Source organism: Podarcis erhardii, assembly GCF_964252035.2.
Source record: "Podarcis erhardii genome assembly, chromosome: 3".
NCBI classification, from domain to species: Eukaryota; Metazoa; Chordata; class Lepidosauria; order Squamata; family Lacertidae; genus Podarcis; species Podarcis erhardii.
The window spans coordinates 91,375,350-91,393,680 of NC_138507.1; the positions used below are offsets into that span (position 1 = coordinate 91,375,350).

Here is an 18,331-nt window from a genome sequence, read left to right on the forward strand (position 1 = left end):
CTATAATGAGTATTTACTTGGCATAGGCTTTTTCAAGCAGTGGCGGCCAGAATTCATTTCTGCTCCGGGGATGAACGGATAAGTATTCTCCATTGAGAAAAGGCAGCCGGTCATCTATCACCACATCCAGCCAGTCTCCAAGGTACCAGAACTTGGGGAATGAAACAAAAACAAAAATAGAAGAAGGTTAAGCTTCTTTTATTAAGAAGATGAATTCCTTCTAGGCCAGGTGTGGAGAACCTTTGGTCCCTCAGATGTTGCTGGACTACAACTCTCATCATCTCTGGCCATTCACTATGCTTGCTGAGGCTGATGGGAGTTGTAGTTCAGCAGCACCTGGAGGGCCAATGGTTCCCCATACGTTTAATGTTTGATTTTGTTTGTTTGATTTGTATATTTGTTGGAAGCCTCCCAGAGTGGCTGGGGCAGCCCGTCAGGTGGGCAGGGTATAATAAATAAACTTATTATTTAATTTTATTATCCTAGAAATAAGTGCTGTACAGTTAAGCTACCCTTATAGCATGCGTGGGGTGTCCACAGCTAGCACTCTCCCAGCACAGGAAAGCTTTCTGACTGAGAACTCTACATGCCAATCCAATAAGTACACAGTAAATTGTGTTCTACTAGACCATTGGTTCTTCCCACTCAATATTGTCTACCTCAGAGGTAGTCAACCTGGTATTCTCCTGATCCTGTGAACTAGCACCTCCATCACCCCTGGTGTTATGTATTGAGTGGTCTGTGTTTGCCTGAGCTTGAGTCTGGAGTACTGATTCTGAGCCCCTGTGTTCTGATTCGATACATGATATCCAATCACAGAACATTTCAGGATTTCGGCCTCTGCCATTGGCCCTTAAACTCTGAGTCATGATTCGCAGCTTGGAAGTTTAGACAGCCAATCACATTGGAAGTGGGAGTGGCCCAAGCCTTCAGAAATGTATATAAGCAGTTGTTTTGACCCTGCTGTCCAGTTCTCTTAGTTCAGTAAAGGTTCTTGCTGTTATCACTGTGTCTTACCTTGTGGGAACCCACCTACACTTCACCTACCATTGGCTATGGTGGCTCGGGAGTTGTAATCCACAATTGGAGGCCACATTGTTGGCTATTCCTGGTCTATGGATGGGAAACGTTTGGTGCTCAAGATGTTATTGAACTCTAGCACCCATCAATCACAGTCAGCATGGCCAACATCTGGAGAGTCTCCATCCCTTGGCAATGACTCTTCACAGTCTCAGACAGGGCTCTTTCTCAGCCCTACCTGAAGATTGCAGGACTTGAACATGGGACATTTGCTATGCAAAGCATCCGTTCTGCCACTGAATTGCAACCTTCCTCCATGGGGCCCTTTATGCTCCATGTGCCATTTGCCTCAAATGGTGTGTTATAGCTGCCTCTTTGGATCCAGTTCAGCCTCCACATGAACCACAACCAGCTCAGAAAGTCTGTTTCTCAGCCTCCTATGGACAGAGAAGCAGTTGACAAATTGTGATGTTATTTTCAATACTGGAATGCTTGTTTGAGCTTGTGAAACTTTGAAAGTGCCATACCATTTTCATTCTTTAAACTGGGTTTTTTTCCACCTGTCAATAAGCTCTTCTAATTGCAATTAAAATTATTATTTTTGTGGAGCGTTTCATTGATTTGTAAGAAGCAATGAAAATTAAAAGGAAAAATGAGCTTAAGGGGACTGTCCCTCTGCCAACTAGGTGGCAGGAGGCAAGGTATTTGAAATTGCCAGATTTCTTTACTCAGATAGATTCAAAATTATGACATCTGTCTGGAAGAATAAAACACTAATAGAAAGAAAACAAAATGGAAGTATCCCCTTTTTTACTGGTTTTGCAAAACCATGCTTCCTTAGAGACAGAAAGGAGTAAGGTTGCCCCATCTGCTCTGCTGCAAGACCTCTTCCATCAGGTTCCACCTTCCCTCAACTGTCTCATAACAGGCATAATTCCTACAGACTGTGGGAGAAAGGGGAAGCAGCCTCTCTTAGTCTAAGCCACCTCGTATGTCAGGCTTCGGGAAATCGGCTTCCTCCCCCGTGTCGTGTCAGTAAATAAGCAGATCAAATGAAAGTCTTACCAGTTAGTTTCTTTAATAAACACAGCGAGAGACAAAAGAAAGCGGCTCCCTAGAATGGCGGTGCTCCCAATTAAGGCTCACACACCCTTCCATCCCTATTAATCTACGTCACTCCTATGTTTTGTAATCTGAGCTTGTACCCTCTACGCTTTCTGTTCTAACGATTTCTGAGCTCTTTGGGGGTTGGGGAAGGGGAATGCTGTCCAGAGACTGTGAATCTGTTAACTCTCTCTCTTCCAGTGTTTCTTCTGCTAGTTGTTCCCCACCCAGTATTTCCTAGCTTCTGCCTTCTGAACTATGCCCCTCTACAAACCACTGTTTTAAATCTATACTGTCCTCCTGCTCCTGGGAAGATTCAAGGTCATGGGGAGGGAGCGGCTCCTACCATTCATCTTCAGTGCACTCCTCCTCAGCACAGTCCCTGACATCATAGGGATGTTGTGCATCTGAACTCACGGGTATAATTTACTTAGCTGTAATGTTCCAATAATACATAAGTTCTCAGAGAAGGCTGGAGACAAACTATTTTCACACAATAAGGTCAATTGTCACCCAGTTCTCTGTTGATCCTCCATTGCAATTAACTACTGATTACATATAATTTGCTTTCTGATTTCCTTTGTTTTTTTGAAATTATTGGGGGGGGGTAAACAATATTCCTGTTCAGTTTTTTTTAATGAGAAAAAAGAGAACAAAAGCCCATCAAATATTGATATCTACTGTAAAATAAGATTGCTGTAGTAAGCTATCCTCTATCTGTTGGAAAGGAGTCTGCTGGCCACTTAAGCAGCTGGATAGTACAGGTGCTCTTCTAGCAAATTCATGTGAATGAAGTTGCTGAAGTGTTTCAAGAAAGAAAGCAAAGATAGAGTTCGCTGGGGACAAACCAAAAGATCCATTTTTGCAATCATTAGCAGGTTAATGTAGTGTGTCATGCCTTTGCTAACAGCATGGGACAAAATCTCCATAGTTGCAGTATCAAGATATAAATTGATGTGTCTGGGATAAATTTGTCACAGTTGTGGCTATAACTTCCAAGGAAAGGAACAAGGGTGAACAGAACATGGCCATGTTTCAACATGAAAGGGAAATGAGGAATACTGGGGCAATCCTGTCAGATGCTTCATTCCTTCTTTGCTTAACACCATGTTTGCTTAACACCATGTATTGGAAGATGCAAGAACTACCTACTCTGGAAGAATGGCAGACAAAGGTGACGGACTTTATGGGACTGGCAGAGATGACTGGCAGAATCCGCGACCAGGGGAAAGAGACAGTGGAAGAGGATTGGAAGAAATTTAAAATATATCTTAAAAATTGTTGTAAAATTGAGGAATGTTAAGATGTCAAGGGGTAAGAAGCAGAGAATTACAGCTGTAACTAATAAATTAAAGGAAATTTAATGAAAGGGAATTAATTAGATAAACTGACTAAAGGGTTGCTAAAGAACTGTATAACAAGGATGCAGCGATGGGGAGGTATGGGGAAGTCGGAGGAAAGAAGGTGCATGAAAATAAGATTATGAAACTATACATGTTTAAATGTTCTGTATGTTTTTGTTTTGTGTTTTGTTTGTTTTCTTTATTATGTGTTTGAAAAATGAATAAAAAATTTAAACAAAAAACAAAAAAAACACCATGTTCCTAAGCAGAGATCATCTCAATAAAATGCAGTTTTGTGAATATTTGCCACAATATCCAAGCCATCCTAAAATCATGGTTCTAGTACCGGGCTGTTTCCGAAGTACAAAGAAAAAGGGGATTGTAAGCTTCCCAGGGTAGATCATTGGAGTTGCTTTGGTTTTGAATCCACATCTGTGATTAATGTTGATGCTGAGTAATAATTTTCACTCCTTATAGTCAGTGTTTTGTAGCATTATCTTCTTTTCCCTTCCTCTGCTCCCTGTTAAAATGTAATTTTGGAGAAAGTGGCCATAGCTCAGTGGTAGTATGTGTAGGTAGTACATGAAGACAAACGGTCCCGGGTTCAGTGTCCAGTTTCTCCAGGTAGATCTGGATAGGTAAAGGACCCCTGGATGGTTAGGTCCAGTCAAAGGCAACTATAGGGTTGTGACACTCATCTCGCTTTCAGGTCGAGGGAGCAGGTGTTTGTCTGCAGACAGCTTTCCGGGTGATGTGGCCAGCATGACTAAACCACCTCTGGCACAATGGAACACCATGATGGAAGCCAGAGCACATAGAAATGTTGTTTATCTGCTTGCACTGGTGTGATTTCAAACTGCTAGTTCGGCAGGAGCTGGAACAGAGCAACAGAAGCTCACTTCACCACGGGAATTTGAAGCACTGACCTTCTGATCGGCAAGCCCAAAAAGCTCAGTGGTTTAGACTATAGCGCCACCTGTGTCCCAGAGATCTGGATAAGACCCATCTGAAACCATGGAGAGCTTCTAGACAATGTTAAAAACATCAAGTTAGATAGTTCAAAGATTGGACTCGGCAGAAGGAAGCTCACTGAGTCCCTTTGAATCCCTGGGGTTCTGGGGCCAGCAAGGGTTACAATCTAATGGAGATTCTATTGTTGAACCAGCCAGGCCAGCTTCTTGGTGAGTTAAGGGCAATAGTTGCCACCTCAGTATGGTCTTTAGTATAACAAAGGAAGTTGCTCCATGCCAGAGGTCAAATGGGCAGGCTTCCTCCCTCACTGGGTGGGTAGTGAGAAATACAATAGCCAGTGTGTGTGTGAGAGAGAGCTAGGCTAGAAGCTGCAGGCAGGAACTGAGAGAGAGCTATGCTTGCTTTCTGTTTGAATTCAAGGCTGTGACTATGGGAGAAGCAAGAACTTTTGGGGGCATTTATGCTGTGAGCATAAATGGTGACAGCAGCCATGAAATTAAAAGACGCCTGCATCTTGGGAGAAAAGCAATGACAAACCTAGACAGCATCTTAAAAAGTAGAGACATCACCTTGCCAACAAAGGTCGCTATAGTTAAAGCTATGGTTTTCCCAGTAGTGATGTATGGAAGTGAGAGCTGGACCATAAAGAAGGCTGATCGCCGAAGAATTGATGCTTTTGAATTATGGTGCTGGAGGAGACTCTTGAGAGTCCCATGGACTGCAAGAAGATCAAACCTATCCATTCTTAAGGAAATCAGCCCTGAGTGCTCACTGGAAGGACAGATCGTGAAGCTGAGGCTCCAGTACTTTGGCCACCTCATGAGAAGAGAAGACTCCCTGGAAAAGACCCTGATGTTGGGAAAGATGGAGGGCACAAGGAGAAGGGGACGACAGAGGACGAGATGGTTGGATAGTGTTCTCGAAGCTACCGGCATGAGTTTGACCAAACTGCGGGAGGCAGTGGAAGACAGGAATGCCTGGTGTGCTCTGGTCCATGGGGTCACAAAGAGTCGGACACAACTAAACGACTAAGCAGCAACATGCTGTGAGTCCCTCCATCTTAGGCTGAATTTGTATATACGTGTAAACAAACCATATATCATGAAGGCACCACAGTCTTGGTTGTGTTCCTCATTCAAAGCAAGTCGGATTCTGGGTACATCCCTGGAACTCCTGGAATCTCACACCATTGGTGATTGGGGTGGCTTGCAAGAATATAGTTATGGTTGGTGCCACTGGCCAAGGGCCCTGATCTAAGGGGTGCCCACTGCCTGACATACTGCCTAGGGTATCTGATTTAAATGTAGAGTGGGAAACCCTATTGAATAGTAAGAATTCTATTCTTGCCTGTATGCTCTTTTGATTTAATATGCTCAAGAATCATCAACCAAAAATGAGTGGTTGAAGTTTGAAACAAAAGGCAGCATTTGATGTCTCTCCAACCTTCTATACCTCCCAAATTATTTTTTAGCTTGAAACGGTGATCAAGGTAGCCAAGTTTAAATTTTGCATAACAAGAGCGAGAAAGGTTTTGGATGCAACTTGCATTTATCTGAACCATCAAAGCGAAAGCACAGCTTCAAGCCAGGAAAAACAATCCAATTTGTTTTACCTTTAATCATTGTTGCTGATTGGCAGAGAACAAATGCATGGAGACACTTGGAGTACCATCTTTCCAGGCTCTTTGATGCTGGAGGGCTTTTTTTTCCCTTTCATCAGTCAAAAGCTCATGCCAAACAGCTAGTAGCACAAGGCTGCTGGCCTATTGACTATGAAGGTTTAAGGTTGAAACTGCAATGCACCTTTGTTCAAACACCGCAGTAAGCAGTGGGGCTAAAGTGCAAACAAGAAGGCGTCTTTCAAGAGATTGCAGCCATTTTATCTGGATATTGGAAGATTTCCAAGGATCAAGAGTAAAGTTCACAATAAAGTAGAAATCCCCCTTTTATTTGGTGATTAATTCAAGCTCTCCTGTTTCGCACAAAGGAAAGGAAAACCATGCTGTGGAGCTGTTAGGACCCCTTGAGCTACACAATTTTGTTTAATTTGTTAATTGCAAAACTTGTCACTACCATCCTTTGTTGTTTTTTTCAAAAGCACGCCATGTGATCTAATAAAAAGGGTGAACCAATAAAATTGCTACAATTCCACAAAACCCCAGAGGAAGAGGGGTTGAGAATTTGATAGGCTGGGCTTCTTTCAGCTCCTGGCCGGGCATAATGAACTACAAAGAAGAACAATGAAACCAAGCTAAGCAATGGCTTTGCCCCTAAGGCAGGGCTGGGGGAATTCTTTGGTCTGGTGGGTCAGATCTCTCTCCCCCCATCCCCAGGTGAGATGGGCTAGCACAGCAGGGGTGTTTCGTTGACTTTGCTGCCATGTCTCCACCATGTTGAGTTCACTGCACCTTACATCTCTTTCCCTCTCAGTAACCGGCATCTACACTTGGGGTTGGGAAGCCAGGTGAGCAATGCTACCCCGTCTGCACCTCACCGCCACCTGCCGAACATACTCATGAAAATACATCAGGTGCTTTATGACTAATCTCTGTGGATGGGGATGTTAAATCAGTGCTTTCCAATTTCTCAAAGTCCTTTGAAGTAATATAGAAATGGCAGGCACTATGACTGAAATAGAAAATAGGCTTTTTTATCTCTTTGTGGGAGGAAATGGTGCATTCTTTACCAAGTTGCATAAAAACTAATTATCAAGCTGTGCTGCGCTAGCAGCAACTTTGAAGAGATAATTTAAGAACATTATGGACAAAGATGTTTGATTCAGGGGTAGGAGTGTTTGGGTTGGTCTTTGTTTGGTTTAGCTTGATCTTCTTGTCAGAAGAAAAGTAGATGCAGGTGTACCGAGTTCCTGATAAGAGGGTAGTGGGAAATATTTTCAAATACCATAATAAATTCTGCTTCTTAATAAGAAGACTGGAATGCTCTTAAATAATGCGTACAAGCTTTTCATGAAGTAATTCCAGAGTCTATTTTAAACCTTTATTGGCGAGAGTAATTCAAAGTCGTGTTGTGCTGAAACCTCAAAAGTTTTTATTTCCTCCCAAGAGAGGCTACTTACTATATGTTGGAAGCTGCCCAGAGTGGCTGGGGCAACCCAGTCAGATGGGCAGGGTACAAATAAAAAAGTTGTTGTGGTTCTGCCTCATTCACAGGGTGTTTTAGAATTTAATAATTATTTTGGTGAGTTCAAGATGGAATGCACCTTATCATTGTGAGGTAGTCAAAGATGGTGCATGTGTGGGCCTTTTAATTTACATTAAACCAGGTGTGAGGAACTTTGGCCCTCCAAAGGATGCTGAATTACAATTCACACCATCCCTGGCTATTGGTCATGCTGACTGTGGCTGATGGGCGCTGTAGTTCAGCAACATCTGGAGGGCTAAAGGTTCCCACACCTGCACCAAACATTTCTCAACTGCTCTGCAGCCTCCCTGGCTGCTCAGTCTTCCTGATCTGAAAAGACCACCATTACATCATGATGTCTTGCTTTACCTAGCACAGGGTGCCAGATACCAGCTGCCTGAGATTGCCGCACTCACTGATTTTGTTTTTGAAGGAACTCCTTTTGCACCTAAAAGAACACCTTTCCACACTGATCGTAATAATAGTAACAAGATTTCACATTAAAGAAATGCAGGAATAACAAATAGCTGCCGGGCATAAGGCAGTCAGACTCCCTGTTTTCCTGTGCTTACTGGAAAGCCCACTAGAAGATTACACGCAGTTCATCTGGGAAGGCTGTTGAATGCTGACCACTGGAGAGGTCTTGTTGCATGAAAGAAAAGGGCATTCACTAAAATGCTCACCCATCTTGAAAGTGGGGAAGGCTCCGTTAAAATTCTGCAGCAAGCCTATCAAAACTTCATTGTTGTTGCTCTTTCTATGATAATTTTCTACTGCAACTTTTTCCTCATTAATTGATGGAGAGTGGGAGTGGTAAAAAAACAAACATTTTTTCAGTATATGGCAAAGCCATATTTTAAGGCAAAATGTAGCAAGCATGAAATAAAACACTACTTTTAACCACGAGCAACTCTAGGTTCTGGAGTTTCATCTGAAAACATAATACAAAATGACACAACACCAACATACTCTTTTACATACCCGAAAATGAAAAATCCCTGCATAATTGTGTCGGAATCCTTGGTCTCTTGGAATCACGTTTTCCAGGAAGCGTGGTTGTAAGGTCAAAGAGCCAAGAGCTGCTAGAACCCAGCAATCACCTTCGAAAAGATAAGACAGAGGTTGTAATTAATTCCACAATCAATCTACTACACCCTCTCCTAGCAGGCATTGATTTTTCCAAAGTTCATAATTACTTGGTTCAGAACATAAATTGTACAACTCGCAATGGTTGTCTGTATTTGTTAACTGGGAAACATTTCCCTCAAATGTTATTCACAGGAGTTCTATTCAGGTCTAATTAGGCCCAGAAGGTATCCTAATTTAGCCCATGAGGCTGTTTTCCCCAAGCCATGTCCTCCTGCCTCTTGTCATAGATGAAGTCCACCATGGAGCAAGTAAGGACACGGTTCCTTGCCAAAAAGAAGGGTTTAGTCAACCAATTGGCAGTGCCTAAAAACTCCTGTGTCCAGGGGCATAGCTAACTGGTCCGGCACTGGGAGTGGTGGGAGTGGGGCAAGCCGCCCATGGGGGTGGGGCGATCCGTGCATGGGGGCGGCATGGCGATCTGCCCAGGGGGGTACCACACCGAGCTGCCTGTGCAGTCCGCCTGGCGGACGCCATCCCCACACTGCCATTTAGGGCAGCGCAGGGCCTTGAGCCACCACATCACTCCCAGGAGAGACGCGTGGCTTGGGCGCACTGCAGGCCAGGCCCAGCGGTAAGTGCCACCCCTTCCTACGCCCCTGCCTGTGTCTTTCCCTGCGTGGCTTGATTTCAAACCACCCAGGTTTGCAGCCTGCATCCTGCATGTTTAAATAGGATTTAAAACTGATTAAACATATAGTGAAGCGGAAAGAAGCACATCCCCATCTCTTCCTATGCACAAAAGGGCCAGACATCACTCTCCCATATATGTAAAGTAAGAGAACCAGCACAGACAGGCTGCAGATCACCACCTGATGATTCACAGGTTTATTTTTCATTCCCTTCTGGACAATCTTTTTTAATCACTAGCTCCCTCGCTGACATTTCCGCCTGAGCATCTCAGCAATGTGTCAAACTGAACTCTCTGCCTTCTTATCCAGACCTTCCCTCTCTGCCACACTTTTCTGTCACTGTTGAAAAATCCTATTATCTCCCCTACCTTCACCAAGCACAACTGTGGGGCCATCTTTGGCTACTCTTTTTTATTTTCTTCCCACATCCAGGCTGCTGTTAAATCATTCCACTCACTCCTTCATTTGCAGCCTGTACAAAATTTGCCTTTTCTTTTCGGAATCGGCTGCTAAAAACCTTTTGCATATCCAGGTCATCTCTCATGTAGACTTTCTCCATTTTCTGCTCACTAGTTTCTCTCCTCCATCTGTTGCAATAATTTTCTCTTCCATCACGGTGACCAAATGACCCCTTACTTTCAGTCTCTACACTGACTCAGTCAGCATCACTTTGCAGGGCACTGGCTCACCTGTTTTCTCTTAAGGCAACTGCATTAACTTTATCTGTTCCCTCATCCCGACTTACTTCTCTCCTCTCAACCTCTGCTCTTCACAAGCCTGTTATAATTAGAGCTGAGCTGAAATTTCTCAGCAGGCTTTTTATTTCTCCGAGACCATTTCAGATATTTTTCTTTTTCTCATCCCTGCCCCTGGAAAAAGGTCACTTTACAGTATTTTCTCTGAACAGTCTCAACCATTGTTTTGGTGGTGGTGTTGGCTGCTATTTTTCTCCCACAATGCCCCACAGCTATACAAGGTCTGCATCATGTGCAGGATGCAAAGCAAACAAAACAGCCTCACAGACAACAAACAAATGAAAACTGGGTGAGGAGGGGGGCTTATGCTTTGGCAACTGCTCATAGTGAGCTCCACCCCGCAATGAACTGTTGGAGAATGTCTCATTTCCATGAAAAAAATAAGAGAAATGGTTCTCCCCACAGATAAGGTAGACACAGGCTATCTCAAGACACAGATAGCCCCTTAAACAATTAATGCAGAAAACAATTAATGCTTTCTATAGCATTGCAATAAAATAAGTAGATGTTATTAGGCTATTGTAACAGGTGCACTCTTGGTTTGCAGGCCTGCAAACTCCCAAGTGCCACCATAGAATTTGGATCTTACCTATAGGCCCTTGAAGAATATCAAATCTGCTCACAGAATCCACAATCAAAAGCGGGCTCTGGTATGAGAGGATCTCCTTTAAAAGAGAATAACACACATTTCTGTTACTTAATAGAATGCTGATTAATAGCTGCTAATTACGTTCATTTCTTTATACCGTTTGATGAACTTTACTTGACATCTCCTTCCTTGTACTCATGTTTTTCTGTATGTCTGCTCCCCTATAACTGCAGCTGAACGCAATTGAACTGGCTCCCATGTAAATGGAATTAGAATTGCATCCTTAATTTTGAGTAGGTGTATTTAGATCTGCAGCCTTCAGTAGGAATGTGGCAGCTCCTATGCATGGCCCAAACTTGATTTGCTCAAATGAAAAATACTAAACATTTTCATTCTGTCTGCAAATATCTGTTTCTGGGTGGCTAACTTAGGATCGAAGCCAATATACATGTGGACAAATGCTTCCACTTTTCACCATAATGAGCTAAAGGGGAACATGTGCGCTTCCCTTCTATAAAAATATACCATCACAGATTGAGCAAGAGCTCATCCATTGCTCCTATGAAAAGTGAGCGCAGTTTCTCAGTTTCCCAGTCTTAAATTCAGTTCTCCACATTTCTGCAAAATTTTCCATTTTTTTAAATAACAGCATCAAGTTTTCTTGAATATTATAACAAAGAAAATTTGATAGCGTTTTACTGCAGATTTTTCCGATATACACTTTGGATTCAGTTTTGATGAATGTACATGTTTTTACTAATGACTTTCCCTAATGACGCTTTTTTGTATGTTATACAATGCTTTTTTCCACCCAGAACTTGCTGGAACTCAGTTCCTTCACCTCTCAGGTGGGCTCCATTGCCATTTTAAGAGAATGAGGGAGGTGTTCATGGTGAGTTCCAGCACCACCTTTTCTAGAAAGATGTTGTTGTTGTTTAGTCGTTTAGTCGTGTCTGACTCTTTGTGACCCCATGGACCAGAGCACGCCAGGCACTTCTGTCTTCCACTGCCTCCCACAGTTTGGTCAGACTCATGTTTGTAGCTTCAAGAACACTGTCCAAGCATCTCGTCCTCTGTCGTCCCCTTCTCCTTGTGCCCTCAATGTTTCCCAGCATCAGGGTCTTTTCCAGGGAGTCTTCTCTTCTCTTGAGGTGGCCAAAGTATTGGAGCCTCAGCTTCATGATCTGTCCTTCCAGTGAGCACTCAGGGCTGATTTCCTTCAGAATGGAGAGGTTTGTTCTTCTTGCAGTCCATGGGACTCTCAAGAGTCTCCTCCAGCACCATAATTCAAAAGCATCAATTCTTCGGCGATCAGCCTTCTTTATGGTCCAGCTCTCTATCTAGAAAGATAGCGCTGGTTATATGCATTTTATGCACACTTTCTTGCATATTTTTGTACACTCGGTTGAATAATTGTGTAATAAAATGCAGAAAAGTATGGATTTCAAAGGATAATTTTGTATTGGCCTGAGAAGTGCGAGTCAGGTTATTTCATCACTAAAATGCAGGCAAAGTCTCATCCTCCCCCAACCCTAAGTTCACATTCTGCTATTGCATATTAGAATTTACATGAGAAAGTGAAAATGCAAGTCCACCTGTGGTTTTGTGCCTCTATCTTTTGCCATGAACCGTAACATGGGGAGTGATCCCAAGCTTAGAAAACAAAGTAATTACTACTGTTGCTAGACATAGCAAATTGCAGCCAGAAAGAGGGCTGCACAGAATAACAAGAAGTCAAGACCAATGAGCAGCAAGTAAATTTTATTAAAATCCAACTTCCAAATTTCCCAACCCACTTTGAATGAAACTCTGGAGAGCAACAGTTCCTTTGTGGCCAGTAAACTCAAGAGAAAAATGCATTGTTGTTGTTGTTGTTTTACAAAGTTCTCTTCCTCTGATGTAACCTGTAGGAGATTGAATTTAATCAGAATCTTGTTCTTTTTCCTTTTAATTTAGATGTGTCATTTTCTCTGAGGAAGGTTCAAAACACATCAGGAAATTTGGGAACCAACTCCTTAATGCATTTTTCTTGCACACATTGATTTTGCTGTCTCCTTCACAGGTTTGACTGATAACTTGTCACTCTTTTCATTTTCATACTGTATACACAAGCTGATGTTGAAATATGGCTTTAAAGCTTAGAAGACATTTAGATGCATGCATGGTCTGATTGTCTGCAGAGACTGATTTGAGACCAAACACCCTACTGAGATGTCAGCGAGCTGCATATTCCAGGGAAATTCTGTAGCCCAGGTGTTTTGTGACTGGCATGCTTTTGGCCATATTCTTTTCTCCAATGACATGTACAGTCCAATTTAGGAGGAGGAGGATGCAACTGAGAATCAGAAAAGCCCAAGTTCTGTTTTAAGGTCATTTCACTATATCAGAAAAAGGAATGCTTTGCATGCCTCTTAACAACTCAGTTTATTAGAACTGAAAGAGACTTCTGAGGTTATCCAGCCCTGTTTTCTAAGGCAGGAAATTCTTTATGTACAGCAGCCATGGCAAATGTCAATCTGCTTTTTTTAAAAAGCAAACAAACCTCATCCTCATCCCCTCACCCTCAGGAAAAAAAAATATATTTTAATGCCTTACCACTGGGCTATGGTCCTTCCTAGAAGGGTAATAATTGCCACAGATAGAACAGCCATATGCACCAGCCTAAACTCTTCTATTTATGCACTAGTGTCATAAATAGCACAGGGCAGAAAACTCCATTTGGGCAAAATCTATTCTGTTCTTTAGATTAAAAAATAGTAATAATAGAATTGTAGAGTTGGAAGGGAACCAAAAACTCATCTTGTGCGACCCCATGTAAGGCAAGAATCACAGCTTGAGAATCCCTGGCAGACGGCTGTCCAACTTCTGCTTAAAAACCTCCAATGAAGGACCTGCCAACCACCACCTGAGGTTCTTTCCACTGCTGAACACCTTTTACTTTCAGAAGAGGATCTTCCTAATGGTTAGTCGGAATCTCCTTTCTTGTAACTTGAATCCATTGGTTTGGGTCCTACCTTCCAGAGCAGCAGAAAACAGCTGTGCTCCATCTTCCATGTGACAGCCTTGGTTTCCAGAACCTTGATCATCTTGGTTACCCTCCTCTGCACCCATTCCAACTTGTCAATATCCTTCTTCTTTTACTGTTATTACATTTCTATGCTGCCTTTCTTCCCTCTTGGAATCCAAGGTGACATACCTCCCAGGGGATCACGCATCCAGGCCTTGGGCATAACCTTTAAGCAAGGCGGTGGCCTCCTATGCCTTCAGGCCATACCCTGGGATCTCAGTGCTTACACTTGAGAACACTGTGCAAGGAATCTGAAGACTGGGCTAATAATAACTACTCTGCGTGATTCACAGCTCTTTGGCACCCAAGGTTGCTATTTCTCAACACCACAGGAAGCTGCTTTTCCTTTTGTCAGTGCTGGCAAGTAGACTGGATGTGTTTTTATGGAGGTCACTGGGGATTTGAACCCTAAGGTCCTCCCTCGCTCAGTATTACTGGAAAAAAAGTCCATTTGTTTGCTTGTATTCAATAAGCTTAATGAAATGGAAACAGCATTTCCTGCCTGTGACTGCTTAATAAGAGAAGTGTCACTGCCTAGCCAACTGATTGAATTAGATGTAGATTTCGGCAGTAATTGATGTGTGCCAAGGAGAAGCAACATTAGTTACCATTTGCATGAGTTCCGCATCTGTAGCACAAGACCTTTAGGAAAGGGCATGACTCATTGCACTGGAGCCGGTTTTCCTTTCCTAAGGCATAATCCAGAGAAAGAAGAAACTTCTCCCTTAGGTTTGATTGTCAGAAAATCTCTTGTGATTTTTGTTAACCTTTCCCTACAATATGCAGCACAGCAAACTTGACTGAACCAACTGGAACATGATTGTTTAATCTCTTTGTTTTGTCTGGTATGGTGCATGTTCCTGTTCTTTTGTTTTTTTAGACATCTGGGTGGTCTCTGCTACATTGCTAAGGATGGTGCATCAGGGACAGGGAAGGTGTCATCGTTCGTTTATTGCTGCATCATCCCAGGCTTGTTGGATATAGGTCCAACAACATCTGGGGAGTCACAGGTTCACCCACCCCTAATGTATACAGTGGGTGCTTATGTGCAAGATCTTAGACTCCAGATCCATAGAGATCTACAGACTATGCTCTTGCTTCCTTTTATTTGAGAACCTAACTAAAAGGCATTACCAAAATATTGCTTGAGTTCGCCCTGCTTGCGAGCTCTTCTGGCACAAATGGGAGACAAATGGACTGGATGAGCTTCAGGCAGAGTTTCTGGTTGATCAGAATGAAAGCTGCTCTTGTACCTTTAACTGTGATTTAATCTAGAGAAATATAGGCAAAACTTTCCATGGCATAAATTTCAGTATTATCATCTGCTAACATCAGCAGATCAAGCTGTTATTTAACAGTGCAGGAGTAGGAGCCAGTAGAAAGCTGGCAATGCCTACCTCTCCTAGCCCTATATTCCCAAACCATACTGCAGAAGAGGCTAACCTGTAGTCCTGTACATGTTGTCAGACTCCAGTTCCCATTATCCAGAGTAAGCATGGCCAATGGTTAGGGTGGGATCAGGGGAGTTGTGGTCCAACAACATCTGGAGGACCACTTGTTCCACACCCCTGCCATGAAGACTGACCAGAAGCTCAAGGAGTGCCATGGAAGCTAAATAGGTGTGGAACTGCTCATCATCACCTGGCTAGGATTGCTCTGAGAGCCTCAGAAAAGCCATTCTAAAAAAGAAATAGTGGGATTTCAGTAAATTCAGCAACAATGCATTCAGTAATTTGCATCAAGTGGTAAAGGGCATGGATGTCAGGTTCAAGAAGGGCGTCAAAGATGACAGTTTTGTGCTCCAACCCTGTTCCCCTTCAGGGACTCCCGTTATCAAATTGGCTCACTTTACAAGTCAAAACAAGTTGTTTCTAGCTGTCAGCACTGCCTGGCATCTGCAAATCAAGCTGTGTTCTCTCTGCTTTATGCATTACCACCAGCTATAAAGATCCCAGACTCTGAACGTAATTGGCAATTCTCTTGTTGATGCCTGAGATAAAATTGAAGCCCGCTTCACTCCTCAGCTGCTATATTGGAACTGGAATGGTGACAGCGGGGGGGGGGGGGCGGAGTTATCTGTCACTTAAATAACCAGATACTGCATGACTCAGAAGATGCAAAACAAGCAGAGACATCTTGGATTGAGGTGCAATTTTTCTTTACTGTCAGTTTGCTAAACCAACCATTAATGGCAAAATTGAGGGGGGGGGGGGGTCAACTAAGAAAAGATATAGCCATAGGGCAAAAGTGTTAGTCTCACAAAAGTGGGCTCATTAAATTGCTTATTAGGGCTTGCAATTAAAATTAATTTCAAGATATTGCTAATTTGTATAGATTTACATGCATAGCCTTTGAAATGTGACATAGTCCCTTGACTGTTACTAAACTTCAAAAAGCAAGCATACCCCACAGTCATAGATACACTATAAAACAAAGGGGAAATGACTCTTACACCTTTTTTAAAAAATAAATAAATCCACATCTACCCCCATCCTGCCCTCACTAGTACACATTTCAGTGATGTCAACAACTTAGATGAAGGCGAGGAAGGAGAAGGTATTTCATGTCTGAGCAGTGTTCTATAGTGGTTAGAGCAGTGGATTAGGACTCTTGAGGCTAGGGCTCAAATCCCCACTCATCCATGAAACTCGATAGTAACCTACCTCACAATGTAGTCTGAGGATAAAGCCTTTACAGTGGTGCCCCGCAAGACGAATGCCTCGCAAGACGAAAAACCCGCTAGATGAAAGGGTTTTCCGTTTTTCGAGGCGCTTCGCAAGACAAATTTCCCTATGGGCTTACTTTGCAAGACGAAAACGTATTGCGAGTCTTGCGATTTTTTTCGCTTTCCGCCCCTTTTTCTAAGCCGCTAAGCCGCTAATCGCTGCTTTGCCACTTTGCCGCTAATAGCCGCTAAGCCGCTAATAGCGCTAATCCGCTAAGCCGCTAATAGGGTTGCTTCGCAAGACGAAAAAACCGCAAGACGAAGAGACTCGCGGAACGGATTCTTTTCGTCTTGCGAGGCACCACTATACATGCATACAGAGGAAGGACCATAGCTCAGCAGTGCAGTGGTATTTCTGTTTACAAACTTAATTTGTTCTGGAGGTCCATTCTTAACCCGAAACCGTTCTTAACCTGAGGCACGCTTTTGCTAATGGGGCCTCCCACTGCTGCCGCACTGCCAGCGCACGACTTTCGCTTGCGTCCCGGGGCAAAGTTTGCTACCCGGAACACCTACTTCCGGGTTAGAGGAGCTCGTTACTCGAAGCGTTCGTAAGGAGAACGGTACGTACCCCAAGGTTCCACTGTATTTATTTTTTTTCCTTCCCCCCTCCTCATTTTCTGTGACCGGTGCAGAAACATGGTGGCAAGGGGTCTTCCTCTCTTTCCCTCTTCCCTCTCCTCCTTCTTATTCTCTCCTCAGAGGAACACTGGGCAACCTGAGGAGGAGGAGGAAATGCCCCTTTCTGATTCAGAATTAATGAAAGCCCCTTTTTAGCATTCTTTCAGTGTATGATGATATGACCTCACATTTCCATTTGAAAATTGGAACAGGGTCTATCATGTCCACGAATATAGATCTGTCTGCACGATCAGAACTCTATGATAGCCACCAACGTAGAGGATTAGACAAATTCATGGAAGGTAAGGCTACTAAAGGGACGTGGGTGGCACTGTGGGTTAAACAACAGAGCCTAGGGCTTGCCGATCAGAAGAGATAACGATCTCTGAGCTAGATCGATGGAGCCGCGATCTCAGACAGCTTTACGATCCCAATCAGTCATTTGCAGCGTCCGGCACGCTTCCTTCTAGCTGCGCACCAAAGTCTGCTGTCTCTTTGGCCACGGCTCAGCAGAGTAGCATACAGCGGTGTAAAACAGTCTTTTTCTCCCTTGCTCCATGCAAGCATACACAGACAGATCCGTCTATTTACAGCTTTTATTCAAACATTTGTCCATCACTGCTTGCAGCCATGTTAAAACATGTCCGTCTCTCTCAAGACACACAGAGAGAACAACAACAACAGTACAGTCTCCTCCCAGACTCCTCCCAGCTTCCATAGCTGACGTCGGAAAGTGACGCACAGCTCAGAACACTTAACCAGTTAAGTTCTGAACTCCCACACACCCCCTTGCGTTGCTTTCTGACAAAACCTGTGTAACATCTTCAGCCACACCCTGTGAGATCAATCCCTTCCCCAATGCCTTGCGCCCTACCTTGGCGTACCTGTTGGGCATCTGTGGAATCACCTCACAACTCTCAGAATCGCACTGTGCGAAACTTACCCACGTACCTGTGGCCTGGTACCTCTCAGGTGGAATACCCTTGGTTGTGCGACTGGATCGCCTAGGCACAAACTCTGGTGTTTCCTCTGGCTCACTGTCACCAGCAGGTGTGTCCTCTGCATCACGGGATTCCCCCTCTGACTTAAAGCGTCTTCGAATCCTCTCCATTACACTCACAGGAGAACTAGGCTCACTCTTGGGCTGTCCTTTCCTAACAACTTGTGGAGACGCCCCACCCTGCTCCTGACCCTGGTCAGTGACCTGGTCGTCATCA

General features: G+C 43.6%; 1 protein-coding gene across 4 annotated transcripts in view; it reads right to left on the reverse strand.

The window, feature by feature from the left end:
• CAPN13 (calpain 13) overlaps positions 1–18,331 on the reverse strand; it is an 89,435-nt gene that overhangs the window by 56,824 nt on the left and 14,280 nt on the right. For all 4 annotated transcript variants that reach the window (XR_014154411.1, XR_014154412.1, XM_081854169.1 and 1 more), the window contains 3 exons: positions 10,702–10,777; positions 8,561–8,679; positions 18–151 (listed from right to left, as the gene is read on the reverse strand). Coding sequence is in view for 2 of the 4 variants with exons in the window: in XM_081854169.1 (XP_081710295.1) it covers positions 18–151; positions 8,561–8,679; positions 10,702–10,777 (329 nt within the window). In the remaining 2 variants the exon portion in view is untranslated. The remainder of the gene's footprint in view (positions 1–17; positions 152–8,560; positions 8,680–10,701; positions 10,778–18,331) is intronic.